This window comes from Bufo gargarizans, chromosome 1, assembly GCF_014858855.1.
Source record: "Bufo gargarizans isolate SCDJY-AF-19 chromosome 1, ASM1485885v1, whole genome shotgun sequence".
Lineage (NCBI taxonomy): Eukaryota > Metazoa > Chordata > Amphibia > Anura > Bufonidae > Bufo > Bufo gargarizans.
The window spans coordinates 509954091-509979321 of record NC_058080.1 but is presented as its reverse complement, the minus strand read 5'-3'; the positions used below and the strand labels follow the sequence as shown (position 1 = coordinate 509979321).

General features: G+C 46.5%; 1 protein-coding gene across 2 annotated transcripts in view; it reads right to left on the bottom strand.

The window, feature by feature from the left end:
• Nucleotides 1-11603: 11603 nt before the first annotated feature.
• AP1B1 (adaptor related protein complex 1 subunit beta 1) overlaps nucleotides 11604-25231 on the bottom strand; it is a 40532-nt gene continuing 26904 nt past the window's right edge. For both annotated transcript variants that reach the window (XM_044275284.1, XM_044275285.1), the window contains exons 21-22: nucleotides 20799-20953; nucleotides 11604-12028 (exon numbers count right to left, since the gene is read on the bottom strand). In XM_044275284.1, coding sequence (XP_044131219.1) covers nucleotides 11954-12028; nucleotides 20799-20953 — 230 coding nt within the window. In that variant the 3' untranslated portion in view covers nucleotides 11604-11953. The remainder of the gene's footprint in view (nucleotides 12029-20798; nucleotides 20954-25231) is intronic.

Genomic DNA, 25231 nt, shown 5'->3' with positions numbered 1-25231 from the left:
TAGGACACCCTTTGAAAGCATGTGGTTTTTTGTAACATTTTTAATAAAAGGTTATTTCATCTCCGTTTCAACAATACAGAGAGATTAAAGTAATCCAACTAAACAAAGAAAACTGAAGAAAAGTCTTTTCAAGATCTTCTGTAAATGTCATTCTACAAAAATGCCTATTCTAACTGAGGAAAAAGATAGGACACCCTTGCCCCTAATAGCGAGTGTTACCTCCTTTGGCTGAAATAATTGCAGTGAGACGGTTCTTGTAGCCATCTACCAGTCTTCGACATCGGTCTGAGGAAATTTTACCCCACTCCTCAATGCAGAACTTTTTCAGCTGTGAGATGTTTGAGGGGTTTCTTGCACGTACAGCCCTTTTCAAGTCACCCCACAGCATCTCAATGGGATTCAAATCTGGACTTTGACTTGGCCATTCCAGGACTCTCCATTTCTTCTTTTTCAGCCAATCTTTGGTTGATTTACTAGTATGTTTTGGGTCATTGTCATGTTGCATGGTCCAGTTCCGCTTCAGCTTTAATTTTCTAACTGATGGTCTCACATGTTCTTCAAGCACCTTCTGATACACAGTAGAATTCATCGTGGATTCTATGATGGTGAGCTGACCAGGTCCTGCTGCAGCAAAGCAGCCCCAAACCATGACACTTCCACCTCCATGCTTCACAGTTGGTATGAGGTTCTTTTCTTGGAATGCTGTGTTTGGTTTACGCCAAACATGTCCTCTGCTGTTGTGTGCAAATAATTCAATTTTGGACTCATCTGTCCAAAGAACATTATTCCAGAAGTCCTGGTCTTTGTCAACTTTATCTCTGGCAAATGTCAGTCTGGCCTCGATGTTTCTCTTGGAAAGCAAAGGTTTCCTCCTTGCACACCTCCCATGCAAGTTAAACTTGTACAGTCTCTTTCTGATTGTAGAGGCATGTACTTCTACATCAACAGTAGCCAGAGCCTGCTGTAGTTCTCAAGATGACACTTTAGGGTTTTTGGAGACCTCTTTTAGCATCTTGCGGTCTGCTCTTGGGGTGAACTTGCTGGGGCGACCAGTCCTGGGCATGTTGGCAGTTGTTTTGAAAGCCCTCCACTTGTAGACTATCTTCCGGACAGTGGAATGGCTGATTTCAAAATCTTTTGAGATCTTTTTAAATCCCTTCCCAGACTCATAGGCTGCTACAATCTTTTTTCTGAAGTCCTCTGACAGCTCTTTTGCTCTCACCATGGTGCTCACTCTCACTTCAACAGTCAGGAGCACACCAAACTAAATGTCTGAGGTTTAAATAGGGCAAGCCTCATTCAACATGCAGAGTAACGATCTACTAATTATGTGCACCTGGTGTGATATACCTGTGTGAGATCTGAGCCAATTTAAGAGGGAATACATGTGAGGGTGTCCTATCTTTTTCCTCAGTTAGAATAGGCATTTTTGTAGAATTACATTTACAGAAGATCTTGAAAAGACTTTTCTTCAGTTTTCTTTGTTTAGTTGGATTACTTTAATCTCTCTGTATTGTTGAAACGGAGATGAAATAACCTTTTATTAAAAATGTTACAAAAAACCACATGCTTTCAAAGGGTGTCCTAATTTTTTCACATGACTGTAGACCAACGTCACAATCAGGGCAATGGAACCTGGTTTCCTTTCGGATTTTTTTTCCATTTCCATCTCGCTTTGAGCAGCAAACTACACACATCCTTGTAGGTGCTGCCTTTTTTGCGCTTGGCGGGATGTAATCCATAAAGTGACGACCAGTCAGCCTCTCTGGGTTTACAACGTCAACAGCACGACGTCCAGATCTGTTCACGGCCACTGATGGCGTTTGGTAGTTCACAAAAATCTGCTCCGCCACCTTCCAGATGAAGTCAGAGTGAACAAGAGGCTTGTCACTCTTTCCTTTGTACAGTATATAGGCATTCCACAGACATTGTTCCAGGAGATGCCTGAATATTTTTTTGTAGTATTTTTTTTGTTGCTTCCGCATTGCTGGATAGAATGTCATCGCCTGATCGGCTCTATCGACTCCTCCCATGGTGTTATTATAGTCTATCACAAGTTGTGGCTTTATGACATCTTTCCCACCTCTTGTGTGGACCGTGGTAGTGGAGGTGTTATGTACTGTACTCATTAGGCACACGTCTTTTTTGTCACGCCAACGCATTGCCATCATCTTTCCTTTCTGCCAGGCCACCATTTCTCCTGTTTTCAGTTTTTTCTTGGAAAACATACATGGCAGGCCACGTCGGTTGGCCCTAACGGTTCCATATCCGTCAGTCTTGTTTTTTAGTAGAAACTCGTACAGCTCAGGCGACGTGTAAAAGTTGTCTGTTGTCACACAATACCCCTTATTTAGCATTGGTTCAAGCAGTGAAAGGACTGATGACGTTGCCATCCCATAGCCGCTGTACCTGGGGTTGAATTGTGTTCCTTTGCCGGTGTATATGATGGAATTCCATATATAGCCAGTTGTAGACTCGCAGAGCATATAGGATTTTATTCCAAACCGCGCTCTCTTGGATGCGATGTATTGAATCCAGCTGAGGCGTCCTTTGTAAGCCATCAGACTTTCATCAATGCTGATGTCTCTGTCTGGCACATAGGCCTGCTGGAAATTTGTTATGATCATTTGGAATACTTCCCAGATCTTCTTCAGTTTTGGCGCTGGATGTGTGGCTTCGTCAAATTCCTCATTGTTGGTGAAGTGTAAATTCTTCATTATGAGGGAAAATCGGTACTCAGACATGATGGTGCCAAAAAATGGGGTTGCCAGCAATTTATTGGTAGTCCAGTACCATTTCTGCAGGGGTTTCCCCACCACCCCCTGAAGAAGTATTAGCCCCAGAAATTTCCATATGTCCTCCTTACTCACCGGTTCCCATTTTCTGGTTCTGGAAAACTTGCTGTGCAGAGTAGTGGATTGCTGCTCTTTGTAGCGGTTTGTCTCCGTGACAATCTTTTCAATGACGTCATCAGTCAGAAATAATTTTAGGTACGCCAAAGGATCATTGTGATCAACTTCTACCTTCATCCCAGGCGATCCTGTAAACGGGAATCTTGGCGGTGGTACTGCATCCATACCGCAATCAATAGGGCACCAAGAGCGCACCTCACTGAGCTCAAGTGCAGATTCGTCGCTGTCGCCACTTCTCTGGTCAGGTTCAGAGTCGGATGATGAATCTTTCCACAAATCGCTATCGCTGTCGCTCAATTCTGCGAGGGGCTCTGTGTCGCTGTCGCTGTCACTTATCTGATCCAAACCCGCTTTGGTGATGCTAAAGTGACGCTTTGATGCCATGGTAAAAAATATATTTTTATTTTATTTTTATTTTTTGCTTAGAAAAAACAGCCAGGGCAGTGTAGAATGATCAGATCAAATCTGTCAAATCTGAGGTGATAGTGTAATCTGACAGGATTGTATCACCTAACTTTATGTGTGTGTGTTTGACTTATATACAATGTATTTTTTTTGAATCTCCCGCCCAGTTCCACCTCTGTGAGGCGCTGCGGCTCACAGAGGCGGAACCAGGAAGAGAGATGAGACATCCGCCGGGGCTCTCACCGGCGATCACAGCGGGGAACATCGCTGGATTGCCGGGATTAGGTATGCACACCCGCGGTTCCCTCTGCAATCTACCCCGAGCGTGACTCGGGGTTACCACTTCTGGCAGCGAAAATTAACCCTGAGTCACGCTCGGGAATACCGTCAGGGAGGTTAAGCTACAATCAATTTCTGGAGTTCTTCTGATCTGAGGCTGGGGGGTCTGATCTGGGGGTGTCTGATGGGGGCTGATCTGAGGCTGGGGGGGGTCTGATGGGGGACAGATCTGTTCACGGCCACTGATGGCGTTTGGTAGTTCACAAAAATCTGCTCCGCCACCTTCCAGATGAAGTCAGAGTGAACAAGAGGCTTGTCACTCTTTCCTTTGTACAGTATATAGGCATTCCACAGACATTGTTCCAGGAGATGCCTGAATATTTTTTTGTAGTATTTTTTTTGTTGCTTCCGCATTGCTGGATAGAATGTCATCGCCTGATCGGCTCTATCGACTCCTCCCATGGTGTTATTATAGTCGATCACAAGTTGTGGCTTTATGACATCTTTCCCACCTCTTGTGTGGACCGTGGTAGTGGAGGTGTTATGTACTGTACTCATTAGGCACACGTCTTTTTTGTCACGCCAACGCATTGCCATCATCTTTCCTTTCTGCCAGGCCACCATTTCTCCTGTTTTCTGTTTTTTCTTGGAAAACATACATGGCAGGCCACGTCGGTTGGCCCTAACGGTTCCATATCCGTCAGTCTTGTTTTTTAGTAGAAACTCGTACAGCTCAGGCGACGTGTAAAAGTTGTCTGTTGTCACACAATACCCCTTATTGAGCAATGGTTCAAGCAGTGAAAGGACTGATGACGTTGCCATCCCATAGCCGCTGTACCTGGGGTTGAATTGTGTTCCTTTGCCGGTGTATATGATGGAATTCCATATATAGCCAGTTGTAGACTCGCAGAGCATATAGGATTTTATTCCAAACCGCGCTCTCTTGGATGCGATGTATTGAATCCAGCTGAGGCGTCCTTTGTAAGCCATCAGACTTTCATCAATGCTGATGTCTCTGTCTGGCACATAGGCCTGCTGGAAATTTGTTATGATCATTTGGAATACTTCCCAGATCTTCTTCAGTTTTGGCGCTGGATGTGTGGCTTCGTCAAATTCCTCATTGTTGGTGAAGTGTAAATTCTTCATTATGAGGGAAAATCGGTACTCAGACATGATGGTGCCAAAAAATGGGGTTGCCAGCAATTTATTGGTAGTCCAGTACCATTTCTGCAGGGGTTTCCCCACCACCCCCTGAAGAAGTATTAGCCCCAGAAATTTCCATATGTCCTCCTTACTCACCGGTTCCCATTTTCTGGTTCTGGAAAACTTGCTGTGCAGAGTAGTGGATTGCTGCTCTTTGTAGCGGTTTGTCTCCGTGACAATCTTTTCAATGACGTCATCAGTCAGAAATAATTTTCGGTACGCCAAAGGATCATTGTGATCAACTTCTACCTTCATCCCAGGCGATCCTGTAAACGGGAATCTTGGCGGTGGTACTGCATCCATACCGCAATCAATAGGGCACCAAGAGCGCACCTCACTGAGCTCAAGTGCAGATTCGTCGCTGTCGCCACTTCTCTGGTCAGGTTCAGAGTCGGATGATGAATCTTTCCACAAATCGCTGTCGCTCAATTCTGCGTGTGTCGCTGTCGCTGTCACTTATCTGATCCAAACCCGCTTTGGTGATGCTAAAGTGACGCTTTGATGCCATGGTAAAAAATATATATTTTTTTTATTTTTATTTTTTGCTTAGAAAAAACAGCCAGGGCAGTGTAGAATGATCAGATCAAATCTGTCAAATCTGAGGTGATAGTGTAATCTGACAGGATTGTATCACCTAACTTTATGTGTGTGTGTTTGACTTATATACAATGTATTTTTTTTTAATCTCCCGCCCAGTTCCGCCTCTGTGAGGCGCTGCGGCTCACAGAGGCGGAACCAGGAAGAGAGATGAGACATCCGCCGGGGCTCTCACCGGCGATCACAGCGGGGAACATCGCTGGATCGCCGGGATTAGGTATGCACACCCGCGGCTCCCTCTGCAATCTACCCCGAGCGTGACTCGGGGTTACCACTTCTGGCAGCGAAAATTAACCCTGAGTCACGCTCGGGAATACCGTCAGGGAGGTTAAGCTACAATCAATTTCTGGAGTTCTTCTGATCTGAGGCTGGGGGGGTCTGATCTGGGGGGGTCTGATCTGAGGCTGGGGGGGGTCTGATGGGGGACTTATCTGAGGCTGGGGGGGCCTATTGGGGGGTCTGATCTGAGGCTGGGGGGTCTGATGGGGGCTAATCTGAGGCTAGGAAGGGTCTGATGAGGGTCTGATATGAGGTTGGAAGGTCTGTTGGGGGTGTGATCTGAGGGGGGTTTGATCTTAGGCTGGGGAAGGTCAGATCTGAGGCTGATGTAGGCTGGGGGGTCTGATAGGAGGCTGATTTAAGGGTGATGGAGGTTGGGGGCGGATCTGAGGATGAGAAAGGGACAAAGGCAGGGACAATTGCGAAGAAACAGGCAGGGAGAGTAAAAGCTGGGTAAACCCTTTCTGGACCCCCCCTGGGTTTAGCTTGGCTGCCATTAATGCCAAATAAAGAACTAAATATATAACATTCTTAACTTAAAAATTAGACTGCTATATGTGGTCAAAATGGCGCCTCTACTATTTGTAATATTTAGTACAGGCGCCATTTTGTGCTGCAAAAATACAGCGCTCTAGATTTTTTTAATTGAAGGGCAATTTCTGTAACTTACCCCTCAGATATATGTTTGACCAAATACAGCAGTCAAATTTTTAAGTTGAGAATTTTGTATGGCCCACGAACGATGTTACAAATATCCAAATGGCCCTCGACAGCAAAAAGGTTCCCCACCCCTGATCTAAGTCATCAGTATCTGATTGGTGGGGGTGCAACTCCTGGCACTCCCGCCAATAAGCTGTTTGAAGAGGCTACGGCGCCCCTGGCCAGTGAAGTCATGTTCATTGGTCACATGGCCTAGTAGCAACTTAGTATCATTCAAGTGAATGGGCCTGAGCTGCATTACCAATAACAGCCACTGTACAATGGACATCTTTAAACAGCTTATTAGCAGGGGTGCCATGAATCAGACCCCACGATCACATATTGGATAATTTTTTATTGAATATTGAATTTTTTAACACCTAGGTTGAAGTACGGAATCTGGGATCTTCTCTAAAATCTATTTTAGTTTCAAAAGTCATTTATTTGAGGTTTTGTGATTCAAGAATGAAAAGGTACAGTAGATGGCATATTATAAATCAATATTGCATTATAGGTCATCATTACAATGGTTTGTTAGAAGAGATCTAGCATAAATCGAAAATAAAAGAAAAAAAAAAAAACAACTTGGATCAAGTGTTACAGAGAAAGATGAGTGTTACAGGTAATTGTACAATCCTGCACAAATATTTTATAGCGTGAAGGTGTATCTGAGGTCTACAGAAAAGGAAGACGACATCCAAGGATCCCAGACTTTCTCAAAGATATTGACCGTATCTGTCCTGATTGCGGTGAGTCTTTCAGAAAGAAGCAATTTGTTAATCCTATCCGTAACCGCTTGTTTGCTAAGCGAGGGCGTGCGCCACTTGAAAGCGACATGGATTCTTGCAGCTAGCAAGATAAATTGTGACAATTTAAAATTAGGCATAGACAATCCTGAGGGTTTATCTCCCAGCAAGCAGAGAGGGATCGTAGCCAAATATCTGCAACCTAAGACAGAAGCAATCAGTGAGCAGATCTGGTCCCAAAACCGTCTCACTACCGGACATCCCCACCAAATGTGCTCTAAAATCTATTTTAACACCACAGGATTTCCATAAATATATGGAGAAACAGAATACTTTTCTTCCCAAATGTAAATCTCGAACAGAAGAAATCTTTAAAGGGTTTATATCAATACATACACAAGGGAAATCTGTCTAACGCACAAGGGTGCAAGGAAAGGAAAAATGTAGTATGAGGGGGTAGTGGGAGATAGGAAGAGTATAACTAGACTTCTTTATATATTCTTGAATACTAGCCACACACACAAAAACCATACATCGTCCATCCCTGGAACACCTCCAAGATACTATCAAGCTGGCCAATCAGCACATCCCAGAACATGTCACAGGGATCTCCCAGGTCTGGAAGAATCACCAATCACATGTTCACAGGTATGTCCCTCTGCGGAAGCTGCATTTCCGGCAATACATGTGGAGTCTCCATACTACAGCACATCTTGTTCAAGTGATCTTGATGTTTGATTCCAGCCCCATGGAGGTGTCCGCTATTTTATATGTGCCTACTCTTTTGTACATTCTCTCTTGCACATTGCACTTTTTGGGGGAAGGATTGCTTTGTTTTGTTTTTTAAATGTGTTTCATATGAATGTGATGCCGCATTATATTTATATTCATATTGTCTTTGTTCTCTTAGCACTTGCACTTTATATATGATATGGATTGTCATTACTTTACTAACAACACAGGAGTGACTGACTAAATTATTGTACACCATCACGTCTTGTGGTTGTGGTGACCTTATGTCAGCTATCTCTGTATGCACACAATGCTATCAATCATTGATAAACCCTCCCTCCTCTTTAAAGAAGAAACATTACTAAAAAATAATTGCACTGACATAATAGATACAAAATTATTTATAGGCCAAATGCTCAGTCTGATTCGATAAAATCTGATATTCTTAGCCAATATATTTTGATGTGATAAACGCAGCCGTCCTTTCGATGTGGATAAGGATCAGTACTTTTTACATTGCATCTTCAGTGTCAGTGCTGCCCCTCCCTGGGCAGCCATGTTGGTGGAGAAGAGCCAGCCTGAACCAGGGATCCAGGAGAGGAATAAGAAAAATGACATGTCCTTGGGTAGGTGACTATTGCTTATGCGGGGCTTCGTTTAGAGGCAGAACATTTTATAGGCATTCAGAGTGACCCAGCTGCAGCAGGCTGAGACTGCATATGCTGGGCCACTTCCAAGGAACTGGGTTTGAACATCTCTGGCCTACACGTCACAGCTCCCTGGTGCCGGACCAGGGCTCACTTTAACAGATTGGGGATCATTTACTAAGAAGGCTATGCCAGCTTTTAGTGTGTAAAAAAAAAAAAAAAAAAAAATCACAAGACCCCATTTTGCGACTTTTTAAATGCCTGTAAGACAAAATGAGCCTTTACACTATCCTCGTCAGTGAAGTGGTGGAGGCGGTCTGGGCTACTGGACCCTGCAAATTCCTAGCATAAATGACGATTGAAAACTACACTTATCTAGGCGCACGGACTGCAGCAGGATGCACTTTATTTACAAGACATGCTCCTCCTCATAAATAAGGTGCATTTGAAGATTGAAATCCCTTGCGGGCAGGGCCCTCTCTCCTTCTGTACCAGTCTAACTCTTCTTCATGCTCATTGCATTTGTCTGTATTATGTATGTATACCCCTTATCATATGTACAGCGCTATGGAATGAATGGCGCTTTAATAATAAATAATAATTCTACGGATTCGAAAGGCTGGTCTTAAAGTCAAGTCCAGCAGACCCGTAGATATACAGGGCTGGTATTCTATGGGTTAAAGTCCCAGCTCCATACGGGGGTGTATGTCATTTCGAAAATGGGGTCACATTTTGGGGGCTCCAACTCTAGGGGTACCACAGGATGTCTTCAAATTATACATACTTCCCCAAAAACTATTCCAGCAAAATCTGCCCTCCAGAAACCATATGGTGCTCTTTTCCTTTTGAGCCCTGGCGTGTGCTCATACTGTAGCTTATGACCACATTTGGGGTGCTTCTGTAAACTACAGAATTAGGGTAATAAATAATTTGGTTTGTTTGGCTGTTAACTCTTGCTGTGTTACAGGACAAATTGGTTAAAATGGAAAATCTGCCAGAAAACTAACTGAAATTTTTAAACTCACCTCCAGTTTTCTTTAATTCTTGTGGAACACCTAAAGGGTTAACAAAGTTTATAATATTAGTTTTGAATAACTTGAGAGTTGTAGTTTCTAAAATGGGGTCATTTGTGGGCGTTTTCTACTATGTAAGCCCCACAAAGTGACTTCATAACTGAGCTGGTTCTTTAAAAAGTGGGTTTTGGAATTTTCTTGAAAGCTTTAAAAATGGTTTGTAAAATTCTAAGCCCTTCTATTTTATGAGGCGTCACCATCTGTGTTAAATATCGAAAATATAGAATTTTTTCCAATTTTGTCAATCATGGATTGTTTTACATTGACTAAGATTTACCACTAACTGGAGTACTAACGTACAATGTGTCACGAGAAAATCTGAGATTGGCTTTAATAAGTAAAAGCATTACAGAGTTACAAAAATCAGCCTGGGGTTTAAGGTGAAAAGTGGCACAGTAATGAAGGTGTTAATAAATAACCCCATTGTGGTCGACTGTGCTCAAAATGCTTTGGCCTTCATGCAAAACTGTCGTTAGTAAATGACCCCCGAATTAATTAAGGGAGGCTGGATCAACGGCATACTAAAAGCAATTGGCCCACCAGGAGTCTTCCCGGTGGGTTACACTGCCAATTGGCCCCTGTATACAATGGGTTTATTGCGCTAATTTTTCCTTTGGGCAATACGTGTAAAGGGCTACAGTTCATATACAGAAGATGTCGTCAGATAAAGATTTTTGGGGTCTACAAAAAATACTAAATTTAATTTTTTGGTTCATAACACACAAAAAAAAAAACAACTATGAATAAACACGACTAATGTAATTCAACTTATTTAATGTGCTCAGAAAACAAGCAGAGGCAGATTTAAGTAACACACTGATCATAGTTACTGCCAGGACGATAAAGGGATTACAAGCCTAATTGTGTATAGCTCTGGGCTGGATGCATGCCGAGAACTGCCTACACATGGTGCGGGAAGAAGATCGGGCAGAAGAGCAATCAGTAGCTGAAACTGAACAGTTACAAAGTCCCATTTATGTTTATGAAGTATCGCTTTTCACTTAGGTTAAAAACTCCAGAAATGGTAGAATTTGGCAGTGTGGACCCCAATGTAGGATCCAGTTTAGACACTGCTTAAAATAATACAGATTTGGAAACACTTTATTGCTTTTAGTGAGGTCCTTCATGTTTTTTTTAAAGGGGCTGTATGAGATTAAAAAACATTGCTACTTTTGTTCAGAACAGCGCCACTCTTCTCCTTGGACTGTGCGTGGTACTGCAGTTTAGATGTAGAATCTATACTAAATACAGAGAGTAAAGGGAGTAAATACAGAGAACAATGTGCAAAAAGTAACACAGCAAGGATGAGCAAAGAGATTTGTACGAATGAATTCTCCGTCTGTGAGGGACTGTCCCTCTACGGATGATTCCCTACTGTGCCGGCAGATTAACATCGTCGCACATCTTGCATGGCCTTAAAAAGTCTTGCGCATGCTCTGTTACTGCATGTATATGCCTACAAAAACAAATCAGCGATTTTGCACATGCCGCTAAAATAATTTTTGAGGCGCAGGCAAGTTCTTTGGTTTGGATACGTAGGCATACCATCCAAGCATGCACCGATACTTTAACAGCGCATGCGCAAGATTAATTTTTATGCAATTGCTTGCTATGGACAACTACTTTATTGTTTTCCGTCAGAGCGTTTTATTTCCTCATGTAAAAAAACTGTTATAACAAAATGTGTTGGCCATAGCAACCAATCAGATGATTTATTAAGCTGAAATGCTCCTAAATTAGGCGTATTAGGTTTTAAAAAGTGGCCGTGGCGTGGGCGGGGAAGGGCCGTCAGGCCTGTCTCAGTTGCCATTTTCTACTCCTGGTTTTGGCGTAGAAAAAGGTCTAAATGTAAGACAGCTAGGAAGCTGCCTTACATTTAAAATCGGCGGTGGATGCACCGAAATTATGGAGAGGTCTAAAAGGCCGGTCTTAATAAATGTGCCCCCTACTGTATAAAAAGGTGAACCTACACTGTATCCCCTCCTAAATACATAGAAAGGTGGTCTCACTATGAATACTGAATGTTGCGGCTCACACATATCAATGGTTTTATTATGTACATTTTTATCCAAGTTCTTTATTGTTTAAATTAACAGGATCCAGCAGAACCAATACAGCATCCACCATAAAAATGGGGTGGGATCTACCCACATTCTCAGGAGAGAAGAAACGGTTTACCCCCTGTGGGCATAAAATGAAGGCAGGATACAGAGCGACTGTGGGAGTAAGAGAATAAAATCAAGACTATTCATTATTTGGTCCATGTTCATTTATCCCGATTAGAAAAGTAGCAGAGACATGGGCACAAGGCCTCTTTCTTATAAGCCCAGCCTTCATACAGGAAGGTTGGTGATCGTCATACAGCTGGTGCAGAGGAAGGCTTAGTTCTTCAGCACTATTTCGAAGGCTTGGAAGATGAATGGTGATACCTCAGGTGCCCGGCACTTCAAAGATAGCTGTAAACAGAAAAAATAATTTCTCTACATCATGTTACAAAACAACTGTAAGAATTCAAGTAACCCCTCTGTCCCGACCCTGAGCCAGCCAAGAATGCTGTAAGATTTCAGCTCTGAAGGCTGCAGAATTGGAAATGCAGGCTGTACAGGAATACAACATAAGTAATGTTTCTAAGGCGTTAAGGCTAGAATTGCTTTTTGCAATTTTGTTCTAGGTTTCAGTGCTCCAGACTAAAAAAATAAAATAAAAAAATTATGACCTAGGAGCCATTAGCTCCTAAACTGAAAAATTTAGGAGCCAAATACAATTTTTAGTCGACAAGTTTAAATACATATATAATTCTGATCTAAAAAAAATTGCCACATTCACACATCAGTGATTTACATCATTGATTGTGAGCCAAAACCAGGAGTGCAGGCTACACAGACATAAGGTATAAGGGAAAGATCTGTTCTGTGTTTAGAGCCGCAACTGGCTTTGGCTCAAAAATCACTGATGGAAATCACTGACCGAACACTGATGCCTCATTCACAGTCAGTTTTCGGTTAGTGATTTCCATCAGTGATTTTGAGCCAAAACCAGGTGCGGCTCTAAGCACAGAAGAGGTGCAGATCTTTCCCTTATACCTTATGTCACTGGAGGCTCCAATCCTGGTTTTGGCTCAGTGACTGATGGAAATCACTGACCAAACACTGATGTGTGAATGAGGGCTTTGACTGTGTGAATAAGGCATTACTGTGTGCAGTGTCCCGCATCTCTCTCCTCCTCCTCATCACATTTGGTCCTCTTACAGCTGAACTTAAAAACTTTCATCACTGATGAAAACTATTTCTATCGTTCAAAATTTAGGGTTTATTGGTCTCAATAAACCGTCAAAATGTCAGCGTCACTTGGCAATCCTGTGCTGAGGCATCATCTCTCTTTTAGATCCAAACCAGCATGTTACACAGGGCTCAGGATTAAATGGGTCAAGTAAAGGGCCTTCTGAGCTATTTCTGATTAGATCCTCCAGTGTAGAAATACGAATTGATTGCATACTTTTGATTTAATTCTGTTTTGGGAAGATAAACCTTCGTTCACATGGAATTCTACTATTCAATAGTACCATCCTGGGATATATATATAATGTATTGATCAACTTTGATTTAAGCAGTTCTCTGGGCTTGATATAGGTCACACAGAGACAGAGCATTATTAATCAGTATAAAGCCGTGCGCTTCCTAAGTCCAGAAAGGAGGATCGCTCTCTCTCACACGGAGCGTGAAACCGTAAGGGACACGGCCATGTGGAAGAGGTACTGTACTCTTCTGGACTACTCTATACTGGGCATACTACTACACTGCACTAGTCATAACTGTACTCACTGTAGATGGTCACACTACCCTCTGCCACACTGAGAAGATCACACTGCACAGACCACACTGAGAAGACCCCACTGCACTGCACAGACCACACTGAATAGACCTCACTGCATGCAGTGCACAGCGCCGGACACGCACTCATACGCTGCGGTCAGCTCGGGTCTGCGGGCCGGTCACAGCGGGACCAAACCAAGCCCAGCATGCTTTGCTCTGTAATGTTTCTCAGGGAGTGCTCCACTTGCTCCATTGTTCCCTCTGCTGTTCACCTCTAGATGTTAGCTAGGTGTACCAAGCCCTGACATATGTTAAGGGGGGTTTCCACATAAAACGAGATTTTTGTATAACTTACCAGTAAAATCTCTTTCTCGCTCTTCCTTGGGGGACACAGGAACTCTTGGGTATAGCTTATCTCCATAGGAGGCGTGACACTAAGTAAAAGACTGTTAAGCCCCTCCTCCAGCAGCTATACCCTCAGCCTGGAGAGAGAGACTTCCAGTTATGTGCCCAAGTAGTGCAAGACAAAGGCAAGGAGTAACCAAAACCAATACCAACAAGCCAGAAAAAAACACCCGAAGGCCAACAAAAAAACAATGGGCGGGCGCTGTGTCCCCCAAGGAAGAGCGAGAAAGAGATTTTACTGGTAAGTTATACAAAAATCTCGTTTTCTCGCCCAATTCCTTGGGGGACACAGGAACTCTTGGGACGTTCAAAAGCAGTCCACAAACAGGGAGGGACCACAATCAAACGCGAACCAGGCACCGTAAACATCAAGGCACCGCCGCCTGCAAGACCAAGCGGCCCAAAGCAGCATCCGCCGAGGCATAAGTGTTCACCCTGTAAAACTTGGTGAACGTGTGCAAAGAAGACCAGGTGGCCGCCTTGCACAGCTGTTCAGCCGAGGCACGATTACGCTGAGCCCAGGAAGCCCCGACCGCTCTGGTAGAATGAGCGGTAACACCAAAGGGCGGATCCCTGCCCCGAGCACGGTAAGCCTCAATGATAGCCATCTTGAGAAAGCGGGCAACAACCACCTTAGACGCCGCCAGTCCCCTGCGCGGACCCTCCGGAACCACAAACAGAGAATCCGTACGCCGAAAGGGTCTGGTCACATCCAGGTAGATCCTGAGAGCCCGAACAACATCCAGACGGTGAAGCTCCCGCTCCCGGGGATGCGACGGGGCCGGACACAGAGAAGGAAGGACAATATCCTCATTCAGGTGAAAGGCGGACACCACCTTCGGAAGAAATTCCGGAACAGGACGGAGAACCACCTTGTCCTGGTGAAAAACCAAGAAGGGCTCCACGCAAGAAAGAGCCGCCAACTCAGACACACGCCGAAGGGACGTGATAGCGACGAGAAAGAAAACCTTGCAAGACAACAAGCGAGGGGAAACCTTGCGCAGAGGCTCGAAAGGGGAAGATTGGAGAGCCGCCAACACAATGTTGAGATCCCAAGCAGGAACAGGAGGGCGATAGGGGGGAGCACAGTGAGCAACCCCCTGAAGAAAGGTCTTAACCGGACCGAGCGGAGCCAGCGGACGCTGAAAAAGGACCGAAAGAGCCGAAATCTGACCCTTCAGGGTACTGAGACCCAAGCCCAGAGCCAGACCAGACTGCAAAAAGGATAAAACCGTAGGAAGGGAAAACCTCAGAGGGGGAGTCCCCAAGGCCTCACAGAAAACCAAATAGGCCCGCCAGGTACGATAATAAATCCTGGCCGAGGCCGGTTTTCGTGCACGAATCATGGTACGGACCACGTCAGCCGAAAACCCCCGCCGCGTCAGGACCGCGGTTTCAATAGCCACGCCGTCAAACGTAGCGACCCTAAATGCTGGTGGAAGATCGGCCCCTGAGAGAGGAGGTCCTCTCTGAGAGGCAGAGGCAAGGGAGCGTCTGCCAGAAGCAACATAAGGTCGGCGTACCACGGACGACGCGGCCAGTCCGGGGCGATCAGGATAGCTGGCGTGCCCTCCGCCGCAATCTTCCGAAGGACCCGCGGAAGAAGAGGCAGGGGCGGAAACACGTAGAGGAGCGAAAACTCCGTCCAGGGGAGGACGAGCGCGTCCGCGCCGTAAGCGTCCGGATCTTTGGCCCTGGCCACGTAGATGGGAAGTTTGTAGTTGAATCTGGAGGCCATGAGATCCACGTCCGGACGACCCCAACGGAGACAAAGAGACTCGAAGACGTCGGGGTGCAGAGACCACTCCCCCGGGTCGATCGTCGTCCGACTGAGGAAATCCGCCGCCCAATTGTCCACCCCCGGAATGTATACGGCCGAAAGGGCCGGAACATGAACCTCCGCCCAGCGAAGGATCAGAGACACTTCCCTCATCGCCGCCGCGCTGCGAGTGCCCCCCTGGTGATTTATGTACGCCACAGCCGTGGCATTGTCCGACTGGACCCGAACAGGGCGACCCTGCAGCAACGAAGTCCAGTGTCGGAGCGAGAAAAGAATGGCTCTCAGCTCCAGAACATTGATCGGCAGTCTGGACTCCGACGGAGACCAAGTGCCCTGGACGGACCGGGGAGGAAACACTCCCCCCCACCCCCGCAGACTGGCATCGGTGGTAATCACCAGCCAAGTCATTGGCAGGAAGGACTTCCCCTGAAGAGGGGTCCGCAGCCACCAGAGGAGAGAGGAACGAACCTGGGGGGAAAGGGGAAAATGCCGATCCAGACTCTCCTGGGACTTGTCCCAAGCGGACAGAATGGCCGTCTGAAAGGTGCGGGAGTGGTACTGCGCGTAAGGAATCGCCTCGAAGCAGGACACCATCTGACCCAGGACCCGCATGCTGAACCGGAAAGAAGGACGGCGGTGGGACAGAAGGCTCCGAACCGACCGATGGAGGAGCAGGCGCTTCTCCAACGGAAGACGAACCACCGCTGAATCGGTATCCAGCAGCATCCCCAGAAAGACCAATTGCCGGGAGGGAACCAGAGAGGATTTGGGTAGGTTGATAACCCAACCAAACTGGCGCAAGGTCTGCAGCGAGAGATCCACGCTGGCTGAAGTCAGTGACAGAGAAGGCGCCTTGATCAGGAGATCGTCCAGATATGGAAGCAGAAAAACTCCCCTGGAACGAAGTAAGGCGAGGACCGGGGCCAGGATCTTCGTGAAAACACGAGGGGCCGTCGCCAGCCCGAAGGGAAGGGCAACGAACTGGTAGTGTTCGGACCCCACTGCAAAACGCAGAAAGCACTGATGACACCGTGCGATTGGAATGTGAAGGTAGGCGTCCTGGATGTCGATGGAGGCCAGGAACTCCCCCTGTTCCAGAGAGGCCACCACCGACCTGAGCGACTCCATCCGGAACCGCTGAAGACGAAGGAAGCGGTTCAGTCGTTTCAGATCCAGAATGGGTCGCACCGAACCCTCCTTCTTGGGGACCACAAAAAGGTTCGAATAGAACCCCTTGAACCTGTCTCCCATGGGAACCGGGATGATGACCCCTTTGTCTAGAAGAATCTGAACGGCAGCAAAGAAATCGGCCGCCCCTCGGGAATCCCGGGGAACCCGAGAGCGAAAGAACCGAACTGGGGGAAGGGACGCAAGCTCGAGTTTGTATCCGGAAGACACAACCTCGAGAGCCCAGGCGTCGGAGACGTGCGCCTGCCAGAAGTCCCTGAACAGGAGGAGACGTCCCCCCACCCGGGTGGGTGGGGGCGCACCTTCAGGCGGGGGGCTGCTTGGTCGCGGGAGCGCGAGCAGGTTGAGATTTGCGCCAGGAGGGCTGGGTCCGAAAAAAGGGTTTCTTACGCCTGTCCTGGACAGGATTAGTGGACGGACCAGAAGCGGAGCGAGGAGCGGAAGCCCTACGAGAAGACCTGAAACGGGGGAACGAGGGACGACCACGAGTGGAGCTCCTAGCTTTGGATTGGGGAAGATGAGTACTCTTCCCCCCCGTGGCTTCCGAGATGATTTCATCCAAACGGGTTCCGAACAAACGAGCACCAGAGAAAGGAAGGCTAGTAAGAGACCGCTTAGACGCGGCGTCCGCCGACCAAACCTTTAACCAAAGCTCTCTCCTAGCCGACACGGCCAGAGCAGATGAACGGGCAATAAGAGCTCCTGCATCCAGGGATGCTTCGCATACAAATTTTCCAGCCTGAACTATAAGTTGAGTCAGGGCACGGAGGTCTTGAATAGGGACGTCAGATTCAAGCTCCAGATCCAGCTGAGATGCCCATTCTGAAACCGCTTTACCCGCCCAAGCGGAAGCAAAGACTGGCCGAAGTGCGGATCCGGAGGCCGAAAAGATACCCTTTGTAAGGGTCTCTACACGGCGGTCTTCAGTGGATTGTAATGAAGAACCATCTGCGACGGGAATAGCCGTGCTCTTGGACAAACGGGCCACAGGGGGGTCGACCTTGGGAGGAGACGCCCAGTTTGTGATGCAATCCGCCGGAAACGGATAACAAACATCCAACTTTTTTGGCGGGGTAAACCGTGCATCAGGACGGGCCCAGGCCTTAGAAACCACTGACGAAAAGTCAGCATGGAGGGGAAAAACCGCCGAAGCCTGTTTCTGGCGAAAGAAGGAAACACTGGTTTTCTCAGGATCAGGAGGATCATCGCGAATTTTAAAGGTATCACGGATACTGTTTATAAGGTGGCCCACAGCGGAAGCCAGCTTTGAAGGCAGCGCCGAATCCATATCCCAATCGGAATCAACCAGCTCCCCTTCAGAGGGCAAATCCTGCAAGGAGGAAGGGCCCGACTGAGAACGCACCCTTGGGGGGGATACCGAGGCATCCGAGGATGACCGGTGATCCACCCTAGGCCGCTTCTGGGATTGGCGGGCTCTAGAGGAATCGCCTGCAGAGAGAGACTCAGACGGGTCGGCCAGGACAGCGGACCCGGAGGGCCCAGCAGGGGAATCATCCGGCTGCGACAAGGGCAACGCATCTGCAAGTCGGCCCACAACGCTAGTGAGACTAACCACAGCCTGGGAGAGGGATCTAGCCCAGTCAGGGAATCCAAGAGGCCAGGGGGTGACACAACAGATGGCGGACCCTGCGATGGGTCTTTGCAAAGCGAGCAATGCGGATCAGACTGCCCTTGAGGAAAGGGCGCCTTACATGCGGTGCAGGTATGGTACCAAGGTCCCACTGGCACTAAGGGGTCAGACATGTTGGTAGAAGCAAAGAAAAAAACCCGAGTCCAGGCCAGGGGGCTACAGTGAGGAAGGGTCAACAGTCCTACCAGGTCACAGAAGGAAGCTGCAGCAGCAGAAGAGCGGCGGTGTGCAATCAGAGCAACGGTCCGTCCTGCAGTGAGCTCCCAGAAGCACGCCGGCACGAGAGTGGGCGGGACTAAAGAGGCGCGGGAAGAAAGTCGTGCGGCCTCTGAATGAAGATCAAGCCAGCGCTGGCCGGTCCGAAACTCCGCCCCCCGCCGAAAAAATTATCGCGCGCGCGCGCGCGATTCAAAACCCGCGCTCCACCATCACAGGACCCCCGAATGGCCCCCGCCGAGCGGAAGCAAGGTAGGAGCCCAAGGAGGAGGGCCGGGAGTCGGCGTCCTGCCATGCAACGGCACAGCGGTCGCATACCCGGCCGCCCTCAAACAAGTCTCCCCCATGAATCATCGCCGCCGCGCCGCTCCAGACAAAGCAGGGCGCCCGGCCGCCGAATCGCGCCTGCAACAAGGCCATCAGTAAAGGGGAGTCAGAGAGGAGCACCGAACCCTCCGGAGAGGGGAGAGAGGGAGGGGGGGGGGGGGGAGGGGAGCGGAACGGCTGCACTAGCCACCTCACCTGCGACGTCTTCACCCTCTAGTCCATCCAGCTGGGACGCCCCTTCAGCCACTGGCACAGAGTGACAGTAGCTGGAGAGGGGCTTGCAGGTGGGCGACCCAGTGCTGGCGGGATACAGGGGAGCATGAGCTGCCCTGGTCCTCCTTTTCTTCTGTGGGGGAGGCAGCAGGGCGGATAACCGGCCCTGGTGCAGCTCAACCCCGGGAAAACAGAGAAGTCTACTGCGACTCTGTTGTCCCTGTGGAAAAATCCAAGTGAAAAAAAGTAAAAATAAAAAAATTAAAAACTCTAAGTCTTCACAAGACAACTCTGCAGTGCAGAGAGTGTCTTGCCTCCTTGACACTAAGCAAAAAACTGGAAGTCTCTCTCTCCAGGCTGAGGGTATAGCTGCTGGAGGAGGGGCTTAACAGTCTTTTACTTAGTGTCACGCCTCCTATGGAGATAAGCTATACCCAAGAGTTCCTGTGTCCCCCAAGGAATTGGGCGAGAAAAGCTAATTTCAGCAAGATGAATTTGATTCTTGGGACAACTTATATAAAAACTGATTACATGTCCCATTCTACCATGGTGTCCATTCCTCATTGTAAAGGTAAGAAAGGGTTGGGCCTAATCATTCCCTACACCCCTTGTCTCTGCAGCTTGATCCTTTCCTCCATTCTCCCAACCCAAACCCCTCTCCTCTCTTCTACTTTATCACACAGCTGGGATCCCCTGCTCTGCCCCATCTATTCCTCCTGTAGAGATTATATTCACTGCTGCTGTATGCCATTGCTGATCAAGTTACTGCACTGCATCTCAATGGCACCCTGCAGAACAGACATGGGGGACGAAGAGTAGACAGACAAACCAGGAGAGGGTGGTATCTTCACATGCCCGATCCTTTAGTTCTTCGTGAGATATGCCACTGACAAACAGACATATGTATGAATAGATCGATCGCGATTGCTGACGGCAGACAGCTATCTTATGTGTAGTGCCTCCCTTAAAGGGGTTGTTCGATTTCAAGATGAAAAAGGACCATTGTGATGTACCTGCAATAAAGCCTTCCTTTCTAACCCTAGAGCAGGATGGCCTCATCCATATTTACTGCAGCACTTTTCAGTAAAAGAAATGTATGAAAAGTGAATCTGTCCTTAGCATCAGTTTTAAAGGGTGATCAATGCCTTCATGAATCATGATAACCATGGACATGAAAGCAGTGATACGAAGTAGATACAAAGACAGATCACTAAAAGCTAATGATCAGACTAGTCAGACTCCATATATAAATGTAATGACCAGACACAGATTCCCATCTCGGACTCTTCTGTTATTATCCACAGGATATGCCATAATAGTCTGATAGATGTGACTCCCACATCAATCTTGAGAATGGAGGCCCATTTGCCAACTGCAGTGTATGGAGAGGTGGCCGCACATGCACAGCTCTACCTTCCCTTCTATAGGAGTTCCTAAAGCAGCCGAGCGCAGTTGCTCAACTATCCTTGGAAATCCTATAGAAGTGAAAGTAGAGAGCCCCACATGTGAGATCACCATACACTGCAGCTGGCAAATAGGGCCTCATACTAGAGATTCATGCAGGTCCCACATCTATTGGACTTTCATGGCTTTCCTGTGGAGATGGGAACACTCCTTTATTACCAGATACTTACTGCACAGCTAAGACTTCCAGGCTGCATCCTCAGTTCTGCTAGCACCCAAATGCCATTTGTGAGCTTTATAGACTGGTACAACATGTCCTGACCATCAACTGTACGTCGAGCCACCGTGAAGACATTGCTGGCCTGCAGCTTATTGCTGACAGCGTCTGTGAAATCAAAGCAGCATTATAAATCAAATGGCTCAGTACTAAACTTACATAAAAAAAAAAAAACTAACTAGAATGTGACTGCAATGCTGTCATTAATAGTCTAAGTCATCACTGCTATGTTAAAACTGATCAACTCCCCCCAAAAAAAGAAAACATACTCCCTTTAATATCACATCCAGTCCCAGCAGTCATTGTGAAACAGGAGATATTGAGATGTATAACGCACAGCAATAATTAGATTTAGAAGCATAAAAATAGAAAAAAAATTACTGTACATTATCTATGAGCAATACTCAGTGGAAGTGTTATAGACAGTAATGTATCAAGGCCAGAATATTGCATCACGCCACTGGCCACGATGTCCCATCACACTGCCCCATCATATTACCATCTACAGTGCTCCATCATTAATCCCTTTAGCTTAGATATGTGACTTGTGTGCTGAAGCCCCAGCAAGGCCTAACTAGCTCCGAGCGATTTTCCTGGCTGACCGATTTGTGGTGCTGTCGTACCCTCTTGCACCCTGCTACCCTTTCTCAGAAATCTGTTTGGAGAACTGTACTGGCAAGCACTAACGAGTGCTTTGAGTCACTCTTCAGCACACCCTCTACTTGTCTTTACGGTGCTACTCACCCCGCTGTCAGTGTGTGTGTGTGTGTGTGTCTGGACATGAGACAGACAGGGGCGATTCTCAAGATGGCGCGTCAAGACAAGAAAGGCAAGACAAATGTGGTGGCATAGCCTGCTTGGAATACACTATAGACTGGCCTGGGGCCTTGATAAGAGACAGAGGGAGGTCCCTCCCTTCCTCTAAACCACTCTGATGACAGGTCACTATTGACCGCGGCATCAAAAGGGTTTAATGTCCTAGATCGGCACTTCTACCAGTCTGGGCCATTAGAGCAGGAACCAGGCATGTGAGAGCTGAGCTCCCACTCTCCTCTGCACGAGAGACCCGTGCAGTGCTGAGACTAGATCACCAAAAAAAGGCGGTTGCTGATTAAGGGGTTAAGGGAATTTCTTATTACATATTTAAAAATTTAAGAAAAGTGGGAAGCAGATATTAGACTCATCTCTATAGAACAGCAATTCTTTTGATGGTTCCTCAACTTTGTTAGTGTCCAAAGGCTTTCATCATTATATCTACTCCACCATGTATATTGGTCCCCATAATTTTTTTTATAAAATTGGTATATACGCGCTTATTCTCGGTGTACCGCTGACTCTGCAGAAGTTTTTTGATAGGTTTTGGTCATGAGTAGCGATTTGTTGTTTTTGGTCTAATCTTGTAACCTATATCTCATCACCTTGTCAAATCTGACTCTCCCTTTCTCCCCTGACCTGCATTTTAGAATGAATTGGTGACAAGGTTCCAGATGAACATGTCAAATTGGCTCTGTAACATATTCTTTACCAGGCATGGAAATTAATACCTAAACACTGGTGAGACTGTGAGGCTCCAACTTTATCAGAATTTTTGGGTAGGATCTATCCTACGATTAGACTGTAGAAAGGAATATACCGGAAGAGTAGAGCTCCTTCTAAATTTTAAAGAATTTGGTGGATATGGAGACATGCACAAAGGCTTCCTACAATAACCTGAGTAGAATAGAGTAGCAGTTTAAGGTGAATGATACAAGAACTATGAGAGGTCATTTTCCTGGTCATACTTATTGTAAAGTTTTAAACTTATGCTTAAAGGGAACCTGTCACCGGGATTTTTTGTATAGAGCTGAGGACATGGGTTGCTAGATGGCCGCTAGCACATCCGCAATACCCAGTCCCCATAGCTCTGTGTGCTTTTATTGTGTAAAAAAAAAAAGATTTGATACGTATGCAAATTAACCTGAGATGAGTCCTGTATGTGAGATGAGTCAGGGACAGGACTCATCTCAGGGTAATTTGCATATGTATCAAATCAGTTTTTTTACACAATAAAAGCACACAGAGCTATGGGGACTGGATATTGTGGATGTTCTAGCGGACATCTACCAACCCATGTCCTCAGCTCTATACACAAAATCTCGGTGACAGGTTCCCTTTAAGACCGGAAGCATTTTGCAAGACTGAATAGGGGGATGGCAGATGAGGGAGGTTCTGTTTTGTGCTTTGCATTATTCTGTCTCTGGCATTGTGTTATAGGAAAATATAATATTCTATAAAAAATTGTATCTGATAAAAAAAAAAAAAAATTGATCTCTTCCGTTTTAGGCTACTTTCACACTTGCGCTTGATCGGATCCGTTCTGAACGGATCCGATCATATTAATGCAGACGGAGGCTCCGTTCAGTACGGATCCGTCTGCATTAATAACTTAGAGAAATTTCGCATGGGGGACGGATCTGCTTGAAGATTGAGCCATATGGTGACATCTTCAAGCGGATCCGTTCCCATTGACTTACATTGTAAGTCTGAACGGATCCGCACGCCTCCGCACGGCCAGGAGGACAGCTGAACGCTGCAAGCAGCGTTCAGCTGTCCGCCTGTCCGTGCGGAGGCGAGCGGAGCGGAGGCTGAACGCCGCCAGACTGATGCAGTCTGAGCGGATCCGCTCCATTCAGACTGCATCAGGGCTGGACGGAGGCGTTCGGGTCCACTCGTGAGCTCTTTCAAACGGAGCTCACGAACGGACCTATGAACGCTAGTGTGAAAGTAGCCTAAAGACAGTAGTCATATGCAGCGGCATGGATCTGCTCCCTGTCAGCATGTAGAGGAGCAGAGCTCTTGGCTCCTTTATTTGTAAGTTGGGGGGGGGGGGGGGGCATGGCTAGTATGCCATCTGCCCATGGTCAATTACAACCAAAGCATCTGAGTGCCCACTCCTGGGGCCCAAACGACTGCCACACACAGATTGAGTGAACCGTTTGGTTGCTATGGCAGCCTCAGGTCTTCTGAAGGCTTGGAGGCCTGTCATGGCTCCATAGAAACATAGTGAATCTCCTTTAGGCTGCAATGTTAAATCATTGCAGTCAATGGGAGAAATGATCAGACAATCACATATTAAAGTTAAAGGGTGCATAAAAAACAAAGAAAACTTTTTTTTAAATATAAAAAAAAAAATATATTATATAAAAAAAAAAAATAATCAACTCCTTTCTCCATTTAAAAAAATAAATATCAATAGTATCGCTGGGTCCCAAAATGCTAGAAGTATTAAAACATAGCAGTATTTATCCCATACGAGGAACGGCATAACAAAGAAAATCAAACTGGGCGAGTTGACGCTTTTTGGTCGAGTCACCTCCCAAAAAAAAAAAAACAGGATCAAAAGGTCATACTGGTATCAACAAAAACTACAGATCACCTCACAAAAAAATGAGTCCTCACAGAACTTGGTAGATGTAAAAAAGTTATATGGGTCAGAATATGGTAATGCAAAGAAAAGAATAATTACCGGTATTTTTTTCTTCTTGAAACCTATGCGACTAGGACCTCCTATCCAGGACAGGAAACCTGAAGAGATTAAATGGTTCACACCCCCACCACACCTCAGTGATTCTAATAAACAGACCTCCGGAGGTGTGCCGGTAAGAGTAATTATTGTTTTCCCCTCACCCATGACGGCACCCATGCAAGAATAAACTATAAGATAAAGAATTCAGGGTGGGCTACAGCTTGTAGCACTTTTCTCCCAAAGGCTTCATCTGAGTCAAGATGCAGTCTGTAATGTCTAAAAAAGGTATGGGGAGAGCTCCAAGTAGCAGCGCTGCATATCTGGGTCAAAGAAGCATCCGCCCTCTCCGCCCAAGAGGCCACCACAGCTCTAGTAGAATGAGCCCCGAAGGAGGAGTCGGGATAAGGGAAAAATAAGCCAGGGAAATAAAATTCTTAACCCATCTAGCAATAACACTAGTAGAGACTTTGCGACCTCTGGCTCTACCCAAAAAACTGAATAAGGAGATTTTCATCTATTCTCCAAGATGATGTGGAGTCTAGGTAAAAAACTAAACACCTTCTGACATCAAGGCAATGGAATCTTTCTTCCAACAGATTGGTTGGATTTGGACAGAAAGAGAGTAGAATCGCATCCTGACTTCTATGAAAACTGGAGACCACCTTAGGCTGAAAGGATAGAAGCGGTCTAATAATCACCTTGTCCTCTAAAATGGTAGTATAGGGAGGGAAGGCAGAGAAAGCCTGAATTTCTGAAACCCGTCTTGCAGATGTTATAGCTGAAAGGAAGGCCATTTTGAAAGTAAGCATTTTAATAGAAATCTCAGTTAATAATTCAAATGGCTTTTGTGATAGGGCCGAAAGGACAGTATTCAAATCCCA